Source organism: Felis catus, chromosome D2, assembly GCF_018350175.1.
Source record: "Felis catus isolate Fca126 chromosome D2, F.catus_Fca126_mat1.0, whole genome shotgun sequence".
NCBI lineage: Eukaryota > Metazoa > Chordata > Mammalia > Carnivora > Felidae > Felis > Felis catus.
In genome coordinates this window covers 47,620,303-47,640,284 of record NC_058378.1, presented here as the reverse complement: position 1 = coordinate 47,640,284, position 19,982 = coordinate 47,620,303, and the positions used below count along the sequence as shown (strand labels likewise).

General features: G+C 36.1%; 1 protein-coding gene across 7 annotated transcripts in view; it reads left to right on the top strand.

Annotated features, from left to right (window-relative positions):
- PARG (poly(ADP-ribose) glycohydrolase) overlaps nt 1-19,982 on the top strand; it is a 133,422-nt gene that overhangs the window by 17,808 nt on the left and 95,632 nt on the right. For all 7 annotated transcript variants that reach the window (XM_023240676.2, XM_023240678.2, XM_023240675.2 and 4 more), the window contains one exon: nt 5,195-5,269. In XM_023240676.2, coding sequence (XP_023096444.1) covers nt 5,195-5,269 — 75 coding nt within the window. The remainder of the gene's footprint in view (nt 1-5,194; nt 5,270-19,982) is intronic.

Here is a 19,982-nt window from a genome sequence, read left to right as displayed (position 1 = left end):
CTTAGTTTGCTGTGCACAGTTTCTCAGTGTTTTTTTTAAGTTTTTTTTTTTTTTTTTAATGGGTGTTTATTTTTGAGACAGAGACAGAGACAGAGAGTGTGAGCAGGGGAGGGTCAAAGAGAGAGGGAGACACAGAATCTGAAGCAGGCTCCAGGCTCTGAGCTGTCAGCACAGAGTCTGATGCGGGGCTCGAACTCACGAGCTGTGAGAACATGACCTGAGCTGAAGTCGGATGCTTAACTGAGCCACCCAGGCTCCCCAAGATTCTTAAGTTTTATACTGTTTTCCATTTATACTTAACAAGTTGTTCTTAAACATTCCATATGTCTCTATAGCTCCTATTTTTTCTCTATATTGAAAAACATTGGGGGGCGCCTGGGTGGCTCAGTCAGTTAAGCGTCCGACTTCGGCTCAGGTCATGATCTCGCGGTCTGTGAGTTCGAGCCCCGTGTCGGGCTCTATGCTGACAGCTCAGAGCCTGGAGCCTGTTTTGGATTCTGTGTCTCTCTCTCTCTCTGACCCTCTCCCATTCATGCTCTGTCTCTCTCTGTCTCAAAAATAAATAAACGTTAAAAAAAAGAAAAAAAAAAAACATTGGTATGTTGTACCATAATGTGTTTTGAAAATTTCATTCGTTACGGATGGTGTTTCTCAATCTTGTAATGTACTTCTTTTAAATGGAAGAAATTATCAGGGAGTGCCAGGATCTGTTGATTTATTTTTAGAATAATGTTAACTGCATATGTACAAACATGAAACTAAATATAAACTGTACTTACAGTTAGAGCTATATTGATTTTTTTCCATTTTAAGCATCATGAACCATCACTTGAGTTATGTTCGTTGTCATAATGAAAACAGTTTGTATTCAGTATTCCCTTTTTGCACAAAAGTTTTTAACTGCTGATGTGAACCTCAAAATAGTATGCTGAGAGACTTTTAAAATACCATATAAAGAGGGGCGCCTGGGTGGCTCAGTCAGTTAAGTGACCTTGGCTCAGGTCACGATCTCACAGTTTGTGAATTCAAACCCTGCGTCGGGTTCTGTGCTGACAGCTCGGAGCCTGGAGCCTGCTCTGGATTCTGTGTCTCCTCTCTCTGCCCCTCCCCAACTTGTGCTCTGTCTTTGTCTCTCAAAAATAAATAAATGTAAAAAAAAAATTTTAAATACTGTGAAAGAAAAAATTCTTCATTTTGTTTTTACTACTTACTAATCACAAACAATTGGTGGATGTTGGTAGATACAAAGATGGGATCTGTATGGAGAACATCAGCTTGCAAATAAATATGATAGTGAGCATTGGAGTCCACGTTCTTTCTAATTTGACAGTCCTGAACTACAATTTATCTTAGGATGGCTCAAAATTTTCACCATTTTTATCTGTTGAAAGCACCAGCCATCGTTTCCACCGTGTCTTTTGTCCTTTGTATTCTAAAACCACAATTATAAACTCACAAAAACAGAAGCAGACCACTCCAGAGTACTATCTATACTCCATTTGAGAAACACTGTGTTAGGTCCTTACGGCCTTAGAAACAGCATTATTTAAAATTTCATATTTTTTCTTTTAAGCATGAACGCAGGATAATCATAGTGTTCTAAATTACCTTGTCTGCTCACCTCTTTAGCAATTCCTTAGTGTGCCAATGATTACTTTAGGAAGGGGTAACTGCTTTACTCTGAATTTCCTTTTCTTGTTTAGTTTATGGTAGATTCACCAGAACAGAGTAATCCATTGAGATTTTCTTCTGTCTGCTTATGGTAATTGTTTTGTTTGCTGAAAGAACACTATGGAGGGAGGAACATTAAGTCTCTCTTACTGAGTATAATAATCTTTTTGCCACTTTGATATTGAGTTAAGTGAGGTTAGAAATGTTAACAATTTTTAAAAGAATTGTCTCCTTAAAAATTAGTTTACACAGTAATATTTCTATAAATGATGTGTCTGATGATTTACAAAGAATGGACCTGTCCGTGCTTTAATTATGCTTATTATGAATTATAAATTAAAAGAAACCTCAATAGGTGATAGCTGAGAATACAGAATAGCATCCAGTTTTTAATAGGAGACCTTGTGGTAGACTACTTTTGAGACTTGAAGACTAAAAGTAAATATTAGTCAAGAGTTATTGCTAATTATAAATCCCATAAAAGAATTAAGAGTATGAATTTTAGAGTGTAAAATGTTTTTTCTTACTAACTTTGAGGAATCATTTACATAAAAGAAAATGCATGCTTTTAAAGTATGTAATTTGATGACATTTGACATCCGCACATACTCGTCAAGCCCCCACCCTAATCAAGATACAGAACATTTCTGTCACCTCCGAAGATTCCTCTAATCCCTTTACAGTTGATTCTTCTTTCTGAACTGTCCTCAGGCAGTATTGATCTGCCTTTTTCTTTTTTCTTTTTTTACTGGAGATTAGTTTATATTTTACATAATGGAATCACATAGTACATATGCTAGTATTTCTGGCTTCTTTCACTCAGAATGAAAACTTTCAAGATTCATCCATGTTGTTGAGTATGTCAACAGTTTGTTGCAGTACATGTGTTGTTTGTCCTTTTAATCTCTATTAATAATAGACTTTGCTATTTAATACCTTGTATGAGGTTCTGAAGTCAGATACCAGTGATTAGAAAAAATCCTTAAGATTTTCTTTCTTAATGGAAAATTTTATATCGTGGCTGTGAGAAAAATAAAAGCTTTTTCTTACCATACTATTTTATGATTGACGCTTTTCCTTATTGAAGGAACTTGGATATCCCCTGAATCCAAGTAATAATATGCATTGTTGACTCACTTTTTAATCTGGATGCTTGGTGATTGTTTATATGGCATGAAATATTTTTCAGGAAACTCTTTGGCAGAGTATTAATTTTTAAAAACAGTTACTTATGGGGGCGCCTGGGTGGCTCAGCTGGTTGAGCGTCCAACTTTGGCTCAGGTCATGATCTTGTGGTTTGTGAGTTTGAGCCCCGCGTCGGGCTCTGTGCTGACAGCTCAGAGCCCGGAGCCTAGAGAGTCTGTGTCTCCTCTCTCTGCCCTTCCCATGCTCGTGCTCTGTCTCTCTCTATCTCTCAATAATAAATAAATGTTAAGAAAAAAAAACTTTAAGAAAAACAGTAACTTCTGAGGAAATTTAGAAGATTTATAATAATGTAACTATTTTTCAAACTTACATACACCTTCAGTAAAACAAAATTGGGGGTGTGTACTATAAATACAAATAGTTGTTTATAAATTCTACATGTTTATTATTTTGTTAATATAATATGTACATTATAAAATATAACCAAAGTAGAAATTTAAAAGGATGAGATAAAATATAATTGTAAATACAGTTGACCCTCAACACAGGTTTGAACTGTACCAGTCTCCCGTGTAGATTGTTTTGATAATACAGTACTGTAAATGTATTTTCTTTTCCTTATAATTTTCTTAATAATGTTTTTTTCTCTAGGTTACTTGATTGTCAGAATATAGTATATAATACATATAACATGCAAAACATGTTAACTGTGTTATCACTAAGGCTCGGATCAACAACAGGCTATTAGTGTAGGTAAATTTTGGAGGGAGTCAGAAGTTACATGCAGATTTTCAATCCTTGTGCTGTTCCTGCATCCACTATAATAGTTCTTTCTGCATGACTACTGGATTGTCTTATGCATACCCCACTCTGGTGTTAAATAAAATTCATCGGAGTAAATTTTAAAGATCTTACTGGCTTTTATTCAATGATTTATGAATTAAGCAGTATCTTATATAGCAGATGGAAAGACACTCTAAGAAGCTGTAGGAAATGAAAGACTTTTATAGGCAGAAGTGAGTGGGAGCAAGGAAGTTATATTAGGAAAAAATAGAGTAGTTGTGGTGGTCACCTTCCTGTAAGGGATGGCAGAGTTCTGTCAGGCTGATTAACTAGTTCTGACCATCTGATTTCTCATTGACTCGTTTAAGATTCCATTTGTGGGAGAGGCTGAAACTAAGTTTTGTCTCTGGTTGATGGCATAAGCGACTCCTTTTGGGACCTGTTTTGTTTTTATTGCTGGTAACAAGAAAAAAGTACTGCCTATTCAGTTAAATGTTACACCAGTAGATGGCGTGCTATTTTGACTTTTCACTACATAAGTAAGTAATTTATATGAACTGCTGGGGGAAGATAACCATTTATATGTAGCTTATAAAAAATAGCTGATAATAAAGGCAAAAAAACAATTTTATGCCTTAGGGCAGTGTTTCTCAATCTTTATTTCATTATTGCCATCTCTCCCAGAAAGTACTCTTCCCATGAAATTTTAATACTACAAGTACATTATATATTTGCATGTATAGTGTAACCCTATTGATAGCCAACAATCATTATAATATTTAAATTTTTTTATCTCCAAGATCCAGTTTTTGTCCACTGAAAGTGTATCATTTCTGTTTATAATGTAAACGTTAAGAGTTTGGATTTTTTTTTTCCTATTACTTGACGTTTCTAATCGCATTTTTTTTTATTTTAAAAAAAATTTTTTTTTTCAACGTTTATTTATTTTTGGGACAGAGAGAGACAGAGCATGAACGGGGGAGGGGCAGAGAGAGAGGGAGACACAGAATCGGAAACAGGCTCCAGGCTCTGAGCCATCAGCCCAGAGCCCGACGCGGGGCTCGAACTCCCAGACTGCGAGATCGTGACATGGCTGAAGTCAGACGCTTAACCGACTGCGCCACCCAGGCGCCCCTAATCGCATTTTTTTTTAAAGAACCTTTGCTGTCATTTCTTTTAAATTTTTTTTTTTTTTACATTTATTTATTTTTGAGAGACAGAGACAGAGCACAAATTGTGGAGAGGCAAAGAGAATGAGACACAGAATCCGAAGAAGGCTCCAGGCTCTGAGCTGTCAGCACAGAGCCTGATGTGGGGCTCGAACTCACGAACCCTGAGATCATGACCCGAGCCGAAGTCGGGCGCTCAACCAACTGAGCCACCCAGGCGCCCCTCTAATCTCATTTTTCTTAAGTGAATAATAAATTAGTGTGTATTCTGTTTGTTCATAGCTACTGATGTGGAGTAGCTAATGGTAAGAGGAAGGTTAATGCTGGTTAAGAAATTTACTGGAAGTAGTTCATAAAGGAGAAAGGTTATTCATAAATAAATTACTTGACTGTGTCATGAGGTTTTGTTTATGCTTTTTCCATAGGATGCTATTTTGAAATATAATGTGGCATATTCTAAGAAATGGGACTTCACAGCTTTGGTTGATTTCTGGGATAAGGTAAAAGTATGCTTATTTCTTTAACTATGAAAATGATGTAAGTCTATAAAAATTTTGAGAAAAATACCCATAAATCTTTCGCACTAACATAATTACTATCCTTTATTTTTGTGAAAAATATTTCCTGTTATATGTATATTTTAGCTGCTAATTTTGAATTTTTCTTTTTTCTCTCATGAAGAGAATACTGTTATATTGTTATACAATCATCATTATTAATGGCTACTTGATACGTCATGATTAGAAACATCAAGGTTGCATTCAGTTTTACTCTGTTCTCAATTACAGTGTAGTAACATCTTTACGTGTGTGTGTGTGTGTACACACATATACACAGACACACATACATATGTATATATGTTTTCCCAGATTTGATATTGTTTGTTTAGGTGATTCCCAGTAAGTAGATGGCTAGGTCAAAGGACACAAAAAAACTTTTTATGGCTCTGGGTTTATGTTGTAAAATTATTTTCCACAGGAAATTGTAGTAATTTTGTATACCATCTTCAATGGGTAAGAATACCACTTTCATAGTAGTGTTGGAAGAATAGGTGTCATCCACTGCTATTTGAAAAAATAAGAGTATACCTTTTTTTTTAACATTTTATTTTGAAATAATGATAGATTCATGTGAAATTGCAAAGAAATGTGCAGGGAGGTCCTGTGCACACTTCATCCCACCTTCCCTGATGTCAATTGCTTAAATAAATACAATACATTACCAAACCCAGGAAGTTGACATAAAGGATTATTTAGATTTTGTCAGTTATACCTGTACTCATTTCTGAGTGTAGTTATATAACCGTAGCTTTGTGTAACCACCACAGTCAAGGTACAGAGCTAGTCCATCACCACAGTGCTCACTGGTGCTGCCTGTTATTGCCACACAAATTCCCACCTAACTTCCAGCAACCACTGTCTGTTCTCCATCTTTATAATTTTGTTATTTCAGAAAGGTTACACTGTGTAACCTTTTCAAATTGCCTTTTCTCACTCAATATAATTCCTTTGAATCCACCAATAGTTTGTTCCTTTTTATTGCTAAGTAACATTCCATGATATGGATGTATCACACTTTATCTATAGATGATTTCAGGACATTTGGGTTGTTTCCAGTTTTTTGCTGTTTCAACTAAAACTACTTAGAACTTTCATGTGCAGGTTTTTGTAAGAACATAGTGCACGAACATTTCTCTGGGATAAATGCCCAAGAGTGTGATTTTGAATTGTTTGATAAATGTATTTTTAGTTTTAGAAGAAACTGCTAATTACTTTTGCTAGGTAAGTAAGCCCCCCAAAGAAAGATAACTTGTATATAGAGTCCATTTTCTTATGTTTGTACAATTTGATTCTTTTGCTCACATTATTTTTAGTTATCCATATTACTTATGCTCCACTTACTAATAATTAGTACTGATTTTGGAGTGGGAACATTTTGAATGAAATATTTTCAATTTTACACAATTCTGTTTTACCTAATAGAGAATAAATATTGAACTTTGAACTTGTCCTATGTATTTTATATTGAGACCTTTCCCTCTTTGGCCTTTTTTCAGATAAATGACTCTGAGGCAAATAACATAATTACCGTTATTCCTGTCATAAACGAGTGGTTGCGATTTAGAGATGGGCTTTCTTGGCCAAAGTGACATAGTTTGTTCATGACAGGATACTGTAACTAGAGCAGTGTTCTTTCCACTATTGTCTGCAATCAGAATATGATATCCCTCGGCACACATCCTTCCCTCCTACTTGCTGCCTCATTTTCTCTGTAATAAAAGACTGATATGCCACTTACCTCTGTTGAAATTCTGTCTCCTCAGACTCACATTTTCCTTTCTGATCCCTCCAAAATGAGATGTCACCTTTCTTTGAATTTCCATGTGGATTTTTAAATTTATCTTGTGGCACTCTCTCTTTGCCTTGCTTTATTCTTGATGAGATGTTGGCATCCTCTACGACATTAAAAGTTTTCTGGAACAGAGACTGTGTCATTTCTTAGTTTTGTGTTTCCTGTAGCACATACATAATGCCTTACATATAGTGAGTGCTCCTTAAGTATTGTAGACTGGATTTCAACAGATCAAGTAGTCATACTGGTTTTCAGGGATACCAAAGTCAGGAGACTATTAAAAAGTAATGGTTCAAGTTAATAAAAATTGTTGTTTTTCTGATTCCTGCTCCTATATCCTGTAATGCATACAACATACCTAAATATAACAGACTCTTTTCTGAGCATTTTTAGCTAGTGATGTTCCAGTGTTCTTATCAGTTCATTTCTTGTGATGTTATTATATGGAAGATCTGTCTGTCCTTTTGGACTGTTGCTGGTAATTTAAAAGAAAGTGGTTAATTACATTGTCAGTAATTACACATTAAGACTATTGTCAATCTGTGTAGTCACTACTTCCTGTTAATTTGGAAGAGCCTAAAAATATAATGCAATTGACAGTGGTATAAATAATACCACCATCCTTTTTTTTCCAGAAATATTTTTATTATCTCATAAAGAATGAGACAGCATGATATACAGCAGTGGCTCTCAGATTTATTATGTATCTGAATCCTGGAGGGCTTGTTAGAATGCAGATTGTAGCCCACCATCCTCTCTCAGAATCTGATTAACTAGGTCTGGGGTAGGACCTGAGACATTTTGCATTTCTAACAGGTTCATAGGTGATATTGTTGCTACTGGTTTGGGAACCTTACTTTGAGAACCACTGGTGTAGAAAAGATCATAGAATTGGAAATGAGAATCATAGGGGGGCACCTAGGTGGCTCAGTCAGTTGAGGTTCTGACCTTGGCTTGGCTCGGGTCATGATCTCCCAGTTCGTGAGTTCAAGCCCCACATTGGGCACATCTGCTCAGCCTGCTTCAGATCTCCTGTCCTTCTCTCTCTGTCCCTCCCCCACTTGTGCTTTCTCAAAAATAAATATTTTAAAAAATGGCTCTTAAAAAAAAAAAGAGAGAATCATGGGTTCTTAGTCTCAACTCTGTATAAACTTGGGCAGACCACATGACTTCAGCCTTAGTGTCCTTATTTGTTAACAAAATAACCACTTACTCTACCTTAATGTCATGTTTTAAGGATCTAGCTGACTAATGTATCTGAAATCACTTAAAATTCTGGAGCAATAATCAAATATGTTATTACTTTTTTACCTGTGAAAAGTTTGTTTTACTGCTTTGTTTTTTTTTTAAATCATTAACACTATCTGAATTGTAGAAATAAACAAAACAATAAATATTGTCCATGATTTTGCTTCCCAGAAACAATACTCTTGACATTTAAAAAAAAAATGTAATTTTATCCACCTGTGCATATTAAATGTGGATTTTTTTTTTAAGTTTGTTTATTTGAATAGAGAAAAAGCATGAGTGGGGAAGGGGTAGAGAGGGAGAGAGAGAGAAAATCTCAAGTAGATGCGGGGCACAGACTCACAAACCAAACCTGTGAGGTCATGACCTGAGCTGAAGTTGGATGCTTAACTGAGCCACCCAGGTGCCCCTAAATATGGATTTTTAAAAATATTATTTTACAGTGTACATCCTGGTGCCTGAATCTTTTGTATCAGTGATTATTTCCTCAGGATATAGAAATATAATCATTGGATCAAAAGGTATGTTGGTTTTTTAGGCCTTCAATACATACTAACGATTCACCTTTCTAGAAGGTTGTGTTGGTTTTCAGTTCTCTCAATGTGTGAGTCCTGTAGCGCAGTGCCCCCCTCTATATATTTAGACTTCCAAAGTGTGATAACACATAAAGCACCCTGTATAGTATCTTCTGCAGAGTCTTACTATGTTTGCTAAATTTGTTGCCTAGGGAAGTGTTCCTATAAGATAATTCAAGCCTCTTAGAAGAGTAACTCTTGGTTAGGATAAAGTAATTTTCTAGCAACTATAGTGGTATTATGGGAATGAGAACTCTGTAGTTGAAATGACATTACTTCTCAGACTCTAAGCAGGTAATTTTACTAATAAAACATGAGGTTTATAATACATATTATAAATTTGAAATTACTTGCTTTTAAAGTTTGAGATCATTTTTTTCCTGGGTATATCCTCTAAATATTACATTTTTTCATAGACCGGAAGAAATGTGTTCAGCTACTTTTGAGGAAAGGAGGAAAAAAGGAAACAGTATTTATTGAAGACATATTACCAAAAGGAATATATTATTGAATTTAATCCTCAAACATTTTTGTAAAATATAGATAGTGCATTCAATTTAGAGAGGAAAGTAGATTTAGAGAGCTTAAGTAATTTGGTCAACATTATACAAATATTGAATGAATTCACCAATGAAGTATTGAGGAAATCTAGATTAAAAAAAAATTTTTTTTTAATGTTTATTCACTTTTTGAGAGACAGAGACAGAGTGTGAGTGGGGCAGGGGTAGAGAGAGAGAGGGAGACACAGAATCCAAAGCAGGCTCCAGGCTCTGAGCTTGTCAGCACAGAGCCTGATGCGGGGCTCAAACTCATGAACTGTCAGATTGTGACCTGAGCCGAAGTCGGACACTTAACCGAGCCACCCAGGTGCCCCTAGATTTTTTTTTTTAATTTTTAAAAACTTATTGAGACAGAGAGTTTGAGTGGGGGAAGGGCAGAGATTGAGGGAGATACTGAATCTGAAGCAGGGTTCTAGGCTCTGAGCTGACAGCACAGAGCTCAACACGGGGCTCGAACTCACAAACCATGAAATCATGACCTGAGCTGAAGTTGATCGCTTAACCGACTGAGCCACCCAGGTGCCCCTTGGGGAATCTAGATTTGAGCTCAGATAAGTTCCAGCCAAAATAGCTGACCAGTAACCATTCATTGAATATATGAAGGACCCTTAGACTTTAAGGCCTGTGTTTTTTTGTATTGTGATGGTGTTTGTCCCTTAAAGAACACTGAACACTCTTATATAGAAGGCATTGTATTATTAAAGATGGGGAATTGAGTGACAGTCTTAATCATCAGAAAGCATGTCCGTAGATGACTATAATAGAGTCTAGTGGGTCATGGAAGGGGAAGAGAGTTTTATTTGGGTCACGGGACAGATATTATAGAGGACATGGTATTTGAGTGGTAAAGTGTAAAATGTATAGAGGAGAGATAGTTAAAGGAAATATATTACACAAATAGTCTGTGAAATCCCTTGACTTCTTTCACTTAGCACAATGTTTACAAGTTTACCTATGTTGTAACATGTATCAAATACTTGATACCTTTTTATTGCTGAATAATATTCCACTGTGTGAGTATACCGCGTGTTGTTTATCCATTGATAAGTTGATAGATGTTTGGGTTGTTTTGACTTTTTGGCTATTATCATTAGTGTTGCTGTGAACATTTATGTGTAGGTTTTTGTGTGGGCATATTTCTTCACTTCTCTTGAATGTATACCTAGAAATTGTTGGATTGTGTGGTAACTTGTTTCATATTTTAAAGAGCTGTCAGACTGTTCAAAGTGGCTACATTGTTACATAATCATGCCAATGCACAAGGATTTCTTGCTTGTTAATGTGTGTCCTTTTGATTTTAGCCATTCTGGTTGGTGTGAAGAAGTATCTCACACCAGAAATGGTTTGCATTTCTCTAATGACTGATGTTAAACATCTTTTCATGTGCTTATTGGCCATTTGTATAGCTTCTTTTGAGAAATATCCATTCAAATCTTTTGTGCTTTTGAAAAAATTGGGTTATTTGTTGTTGCTTTTAGGTTTATTTATTTATTTTGAGAGAGAGAGAACACAAGTGGGGAAGGGCAGAGAGAGAGGGAGACAAAGAATCCCAAGCAGGCTCCACATCACCAATGCAGAGCCCTTTACGGGGCTCGAACTCAAACCCTCACAAACCGTTAGATCATGACTTGAGCCGAAGTGGGATGCTTAACCAACTGAGCCATCCAGGCACCCTAATTATTTGGTTTTTATATTTTATTTTATTTTATTTTATTTTATTTTATTTTATTTTATTTTATTTTATATTTTATGTTATGTTATTTATGTTTATTCTTGAGAGAGAGAGAGAGACAGTGTGAGCTGGGGAGGGGCAGAGAGGGAGACACAGAATCTGAAGCAGGCTCCTGACCCATAGTTGGATGCCCAACCGACTGAGCCACCCAGGCACCCTGTTTTTTTATTAGTGAGTTGTAAGTGTCCTTTAAGTTTTAAGTTCCTTATCAAAATATGATTTGCAGATATTTTCTATTTTATAAGTTGTCTTTTCATTTTCTTGTATCCTTTGAAGCATAAATTTTTTAAAAACTTGACAAAGTCTGATTTTTTTTTGTCTCTTTTTGTTGTCATATCTAAAAAGCTAATCCAAAGTCACAAAGATTTATTCCTTTGTTTTCTTCCATGATTTTTTTTTTAAATGTTTATTCATTTTTGAGAGCAAGACAGAGCGTGAGTGGGAGAAGGGCAGAGAGAGATGGAGACACAGAATCTGAAGCAACCTCCAGGCTCTGAGCAGCACAGAGCCTGACACGGGGCTTGAACCCATGAACTCTGAGATCATAACCTGAGCCAAAGTCAGGTGCTTCACCAAGTGAGCCACCCGTGTGCCCCTACTTCCACAAATGTTATGGTTTTAGCTCTTACGCTTAGGTCCAAGACCCATTTTGAGTTAATATGTATATGGTATGAATTAGGGGCCCACTTTTATTGTTTTGCAGATGGGTACCCATTTTGTGTTATTTTTCATATATTGTAGAGATCTAATTTCGTTATTTTGTATGTGGATATCTGGTTGTCCCAGAACCATTTGTTGAAAAGACTATTCTTATCCCTATTGATTTTTCTTGGCATTCTTTCAAAAACCAATTGACCATAAACATTTATGTGGGCTCTCAGTTCTGTTCCGTTGATCTATATGTCTGTCTTTATGCCCCTATCACACAGTTTTGATTACTAAACTTTGAAGTAAGTTTTAAACTGGGAAGTGTGAGTCTTCCAACTTTGTTCCTTTTCTAGTTTGTTTTGGCCATTTTGGATCTTTTGCATTTCCACGTGAATTTTAGGGTCAGCTTGTTAATTTCTGCAAGGAGTTAGCTGTGAAGGCCAATTTTTATGATATTAATAGGATCCAAACCAATTTTGCATTTTGAGGTAGGACCAGTAATACAGGGAGGGTTACCTTATCAAGTTTTTGACCTGTGTGATACTAAATGGCAGGCATATGGGGCGCCTGGGTGGCTCAGTCAGTTAAGCGGCAGGCATAAATTAAGTAACAGAAGACTTATGCTGGTATCAGAATATCCTTGAATCTATGTATCTCTTACTCTTACAGAGATATCATTTTTGATGCAAAGTTGACCAAACTGATATCATCTTTATCACTTCAATTGTCATATATACATGATTTATTTGTATTTTGTAATTTTCTGGGTTTAAATTGGATACAGTTGTTAATTTTGGTAAAAAGTAATGTTAAATCTGACATTTTATGACGGCAGTAAAACATGCCATTGATTAAAATACCTGTCACCTTGCTATGAGGTAAAGTGGTCATTTTTTTTTTATCTCTCTTCTTAATCAAAGTACTCAGACAGGACCTTGTTTCCCCTTTATCAGGTGACCTTGCCCAGAAGCATTCCTGTAAGGGTAATATATAGCAAGTTTTGGTGTGTTTAGTGTAGACCATAAATATGAGGTGATTACCAAGGTGCTGATGATAGTTTTACAGTTCTTTAGAGAGAGGAGGTATTGCATTTTTGACCTTCTGCTTTTTTTTACTTTGTAAATGTGCAGATGGTTGGAGGAGTCCCTATAACTTTACCAAATATTCATTTATTTTTTTCAAGTCTTTGTATATATATTTAATATTTTGTAGTTATATTTAGATATAAGAATATATTTAAGATATTTTAGGATATATTATAAAATTATGTTACAGTTTTTTATCATCTTTAGTCTTTAAAAAACTTTTTTTAATTTTTATTTTTGAGAGAGAGGGAGAGAGACACAGTGTGAACAGGGAAGGGACAGAGAGAGAGGGAGACACAGAATCCAAACCAGGCTTCAAGTTCTGAGCTGTCAGCACAGAGCCCGACACGGGGCTCGAACCCACAAACCATGAGATCGTGACCTGAGTGAAAGAAAATCAGACGTTCAACTGATCTTTAGTCTTTTTTTTTTTTTTTTTAATGTTTATTTACTTTGGGGGGGAGCAGAAAGAGAGGAAAGAGAGAATCCCAAGCAGGCTCCAGACTTTTGGTGCAGAGCCTGATGTGGGGCTCATCCCATGAACCTCAAACTCATGACCTGAGCCAAAACCAAGAATCAGACAATCCATTGATTGAGCCACCCAGGTGCCTGTCATCTTTCGTCTTTTTTTTTTTTTTTTTTTAAGTTTAGTTTTGAGAAGAGAGACAGTGTGAGTGGGGGAGGGGTGAAGGGAGAGAAGGAGACACAGAATCCCAAGCAGGCTCTGCACTGTCAGCACAGAGCCCAATGCAGGTCTTGAATTCATGAACCGTGAGATTGTGACCTGAGCTGAAACCAAGAGTCGGATGCTTAACCGACTGAGCCACCCAGGTGCTCCTCCTCATCTTTAGTCTTAATTGTTGTATAATACTCCATTAAATTGATAGATCATTTGCTCAGCCATTCCAGTGTTAGGGATTTAAGGACATCTGTTTGTGTAAAGCATATCTCGAGATTCAAGGGTGTTCTTCCTTGTTGTGACTATTATTCTCTTGTCATCAGTGTACTTAATGGAAGACCTTGGATGTTTAATACAGTTGTGTGTTTTTCTGTCCATCAGATCTCCAGAGATATTAATAACCTAGATCTTTACCATGTCACAGCCCACAGAGATAACATTGCCCAGGCCCGCAGTGGTTAGTGAGAAGAAATGTTAGACATATGTGCTAATGGGATTGGAGGAGGAAAATGAGGTCTTCAATGCAAGGGAAACAATTGTTGGCTAGGTTTTAAATTATAAATGAATTATATTTGCTTGGTATTATCTGTGTCCACATTTTAGAGTAGGAGTGCTTCTTAAATGTTGTTTATTAGCAGTCTTTTGGAAATTGTTTACTTAAATGTCACATTGAACTCTGAGTGCCTTTGTAAGGAAAAAAATAAAGTTGAAATTTAACATCATACTAATTTTAATATTTTAACTGCAAAAGTTAAGTTTATTTTGGAGCTGTTAATAAAACCTTGCTTTGGCTAATTCTATGCATATTTGATTTTGCAACTAAACCTTTATAAAAGGAGGTGTTAATATCCACAGTCATTTAGTGTCATTCCATGGTACAGTTTTACCTAATATTTACACTAGTATTTAATGCAAGAAGTAAAAGACCTAGAATCCTGCTAATCCTTCTATGTGAGCATCCTTATTTGGGATGAGAGTGAGTTTTTACTTCTGTCAGAATCTAGCAAAGATCACAGAGATCTGTGTGTTATTTTGTAATTTACAGTTAGATATTTAGATGCTAGTGAGTTGAAATGGCCATTAGTTAGTGGTTTTTTTTTTGCATCTTGAGTGCTAATATTGGTCTTCCTCATTGCCAGCTGTTGAAAGTGCTAGGAACAAATAATCTGTGTTTTATGGTCCTCCTGTGTGGTGTTCCACGAAATTAAATCCAAGCATTTCTATAATTTATATTCTAAATAAATTGTCATTGCTAGCATTTTTTTCACGAGAAAGTTTAACAAAATGTCCTATATATTAGAAAAGGTTCCCCATTAATGCATTTTAGAGATGTCTTAAATAGTTCCATATTATAACATCTGTGACACTATTTCTTTTCATTCTCAGTGAGTTAACTTGTGTAATTTACATGACACATTAAAGCTCCAGTAATTCCAGAGGGTTATGTGTGAGGGGGTATGTTTAAGAGAGACTACTTCTGTTTCTGTGATCCTGGCTTCTGTGTTTGGACTTGGGTGGTAGTTAAAAAATGGATGTTTGCTTTATGAATATTCATTAGACCATATATATGTATGTATATATATGTGTGTATATATATTCTATGTATTTCTTGAAAATACACTTCACGGGGCACCTGGGTGGCGCAGTCGGTTAAGCGTCCGACTTCAGCCAGGTCACGATCTCGCGGTCCGGGAGTTCGAGCCCCGCGTCGGGCTCTGGGCTGATGGCTCAGAGCCTGGAGCCTGTTTCCGATTCTGTGTCTCCCTCTCTCTCTGCCCCTCCCCCGTTCATGCTCTGTCTCTCTCTGTCCCAAAAATAAATAAACGTTGAAAAAAAAATTTAAAAAATGAAAGAAAGAAAGAAAGAAAGAAAGAAAGAAAGAAAGAAAGAAAGAAAATACACTTCACAATAAATGTAAATGTTAATTTATTCAATATAAAGAACTTTAAATTCTAAAACTGACATAAGCAGAAAACTTTTTCAGCAAATGGATTAGTTGTTGAAAGGAAACCTAAAGTTTTTAGTGATTATTTTATTTTCATATCCATGTTCCATTTTATGTCTGGATAGAAAATATAGGAATGAATAGGCCTCTTATTTCCTCACTTCTGTTGGTTTATCCATAAAGGCTGCCATAAATAACAAAATGAGGGGATTATTATTAGATTATGATTATTATTATTACATCTGTGACTGCTAAAGTAGAGAGTGAGAGGTAGGAGTACAGGAATGAGTAGACATTTACAAGTAAAAGATGGAAAAACTTACACTTTAAAGTAGAAAGGTTTTGTTGCTGTGATTAGGCTAGTAATATATTCCTCTTTGAAAACCAGTTTTGTTTTGTTTTAAAGTTTTTTAAAACTTATTTATTTATTTAAAAAAATTTTTTAACGTTTATTTATTTTTGAAAGAGAGAGACAGAGTACAAGCTGGGGAGGGGCAGAGAGAGAGGGAGACATAGAATCTGAAGCAGGTTCCAGGCTCTGAGCCGTCAGCACAGAGCTCTACGCGGGGCTCAAACTCACGAACTGTGAGATCATGACCTGAGCCAAAGTCAGACACTTAACCAACTGAGCCACCCAGGCGCCCCTTAACTTATTTATTTAGAGAGGGTGTATACACACATGAGGGGTGGGGAGGAGCAGAGAAAGAAGGAGAGAGAGAATCCCAAGCAGTCTCCACACTGACAACATGGAGCCCAGTGTGGGGCTTGAACTCACAAACCATGAGATCATGACCTGAGCCAAAATCAAGAATCAGACACTTAACCAACTGAGCCACCCAGGTGCTCTGTAATTTAAAATTTTAAAGACAAGTACATTAGAATTCATTATTTCCAAGATTGAGGGATATACTGTTATATCTGTGTTTAAAATATTTTGAACGTGTGTGAACAATACGTTAAAAATTATAATTATTGATAGTTTAAAAAATTATAGAAACTCAAAAAACAAAGATGAGCTTGTATTAAACTAGATTATAGGGGCATCTGGGTGGCTTAGTCAGTTGAACATTGACTCTTGATTTCCACTCTGGTCATGATCCCAGGGTGGTGGGATCAAGCCTTATGTCAGGCTCTGTGCTAAGCATGGAGCCTGCATGGGATTCTCTCTCTCTTCTCTCCCTCTCTCTCTTTCTCTCCCTGTCTCTCTGTCTCTCTCTCTCTGCCCCTCTTCCTGGGTTGCACGCATGCGCGTGCTCTCTCTCTCTCTCTCTCAAATTAAAAAAAAAAAAAAATTGCGGGCGCCTGGCTGGCTCAGTTGGTTGAATGTCTGACTCTTGATTTTGACTCAGGTCATGATCTGAGTTTGTGGGTTCAAGCCTTGCATTGGGGTCTGCATTGAGAGTGCAAGCCTGCTTGGGATTCTCTGTCTCCCTCTTTCTCTGCCCCTCCCCTGCTCATGTTCTCCTTTCTGTCTCAAAAATACAAATAAATAAACATTAAAAAAAAAATAGGATTACAGAAAAAGTTTATCTTACATATATGATGTCATGACTGGAAGAAATTGTTAAGTTTTGATTCATAGATTTTTTTATGTGATAGAAAGTTAAGATATGTTGAAGTTATTAGGCAAAAATCATAGCATAAGTCACTTGTCATTGCATAGCATAAAACGCAATAGTAGCATGTTTACGTATCATTTGAGCATCAGTACATTTGTATATAAATGGTATCTTGTGGGCTTCCTGGCTTTCTGGGGCATGACATACTGTTAAGGACAGCTTATTTAATAATTATGTTGGATATGCTTAGTATTTTTTCTCTGTTAAAAATTTTAGAACAAAAATATTAGAGGATTTTTTTCTTTTTTCTCTCTTGACAGTGCTCCCTACCTCCCCCCCCCCCCCCCAGCTCTATAAACATTTCATGGAATGTTAGTGTTTTCTAGAATAGTTTGGGAAATAGTGACGTAAGGCAACAGGTTGTCGTAATCACCATTTCAGATCAGAGCAAATTTCTTTAACCTATAACCAATAAAGATTGTGGCAACGATAGCCTTTTTTTTTTTTTTTTTTTTGGTAATGCAGAAGTAATTCATGAATGTATATAAACACATTCCTCATTGGTTTCCAATTAAATGCAGTTCTTCATAGCTAATCTGTTTTCTGGATCTTTCTTCAAAGCTTAAAAGATTTAAAGTGTCCTTGTTATATTTGTCATAAAAAGCCTGTAGCAAATTCCTAATCAAATGAAAGCAGCCTTGAATGTTTCATAAGACTACAGCTAATGTCTTTATCTCTCTAACTTTCAAACCTCTGATTTGGAGTTCAGTGGAAATTTAGCCTTTTTGGGCTTCTTCCCCTGGTGACTCACAGTCTGTAGAATCAATACGGTCTGCATTGCTTTACAGCTTGACTTAATTTAATTCATGAGAACTGGAAGAGCCAAAAGAGAGCTAATCGTAGTCACTGAAATATTAAATTTTAGACTCATGTGAAATATGTAGACTTCCCCCCTGGTGTGGTTAAGGTATGTTTTTGGATTGGAGCATACATTGAGGGTATAAAATTCATGATTTATTTTAAATAGTGCATATTCCATAGGACTAATTGTTCCAGTTGGAATGAGGCACCTTGCTTTATAAACTTTTTGAGTTATTATGAATAATCAGTCTTAGTTGAACCTTCCATGCACTGGGTCATTGATGAAATTAGTGTTGTTATTTTGTGTTTGTGAAACACTGTATTGTATTTGTGTGTGTAGAGGACAAGGAGGATGAAAATTATAGATACCTAAAAGTAAAAATCCATTCAGTAGAATTTCTCCTGTATTCTAATAATGAAATAAAGCTAGTACATTAATGTCCTGTAACTCCAGCCTTAATCATTTGGTTCAAATAACTATGGAAACCATTACTTTTCAATGTTGCTGTGGCATTGATTTTATTACCTGGTAGAGGGGTGATAATAATTCCGTGTTTTAATCTGTTTCATGATTTATATTTCTCTCAACTAGCTTGAAGTGTGTTTTGTTTTGTTTTGTTTTTATTCAATTGGTCATAATGCCTTGATTTATAATTCCTACTAAATTAATTTACATTTACTCTTCTTATTCTCCTACTCATTAAAAATAAATTCTTTATTTCTTTTAAAAAAAAATTTTTTTTTTTTTTTACATTTATTCGTTTTTGAGAGACAGAGAGAGACAGAGCACAAGCAGGGGAGGGGCAGAGAGAGGGAGACACAGAATCTGAAGCAGGCTCCAGGCTCTGAGCTGTCGGCACAGAGCTTGACACGGGGCTCGACCTCACAAACCGCGAGATCATGACCTGAGCCGAAGTCAGATGCACAATCGACTGAGCTACCCAGGCGCCCCTATATTTCTTTTAAGTAAGCTGCTAACACTTTTATTTACATGTAAGGTCATATTTAACAACTGGACGGATTTTTGTGGTATGCAATATCTGAAGATAAAAATAAAAGGAAATAAAAACAGAATGACAACTTGCTTTTCAAATTTGTATACTGTTTCAATGTGTAATCTATATACACAGTGTGGTAAACTAGGTAATAAGGGCTAAATAGGTCCATTGTCCTCTTGATTCAGGGAGTACTTCTTTAGTAGCAGCAGAGTATTGTAACTGCATCTAATGAGGACTGAGCTAATAATCTTCTCCATATTTTACTGTTGGTACTAGTCGTAAAAAGTATGTACCTGTGACTTATTACTATGGTAAATGACAGGTAAAGATTCATGGCACAAGGCAGTCAGGGTCTAAGCTGTCTGAGCAATAATTCTTTATAGTGTTAAAGAAGTTTTTAGTAAGCTTAGTGGCATGGTACCTTGTTGCCTTAGATGCTCTTTGATTACTTGAAAAGCACTATGAAAAGACATTTTCTGCAACAAGAACCATTTCCAGCATAGTGAAATATGGAATATTTTCAAATGAAGGCCCAAGTAATGCTATTGGTCTGATCCAGTTCCACCCTGGGAAGCCCAGCTCAGATATGAACAAGGTGTGTTAGTTCATTCAGGCTGCTAATATCAGAATACAATAAACTGGGTGGTGTATAAGCAACAGAAATTTATTTCTTACAGTTCTGGAGGATGTCAAGGCTAAGATGAAGGTGTTGGCAGATTTGGTGTTTGGTGAGACCATGCTTGCTGTTTCACAGATGGCTGTCTTACAAGGCAGGAGCAAGGGAGCTCTCTAAGGTCTCTTATATTTTATAAAGGCACTAATCCCATTCATGACATCTTCACCTTCATGACTTAATTAACCTCCTTAAGTTCCCACATTCCAATACCATTGCATTGGAGGAATAGGTTTCAACATATGAATTCTGAGAGGACAAAAGCATTCAATCTGTAGCACAAAGGCATCTTCCATTG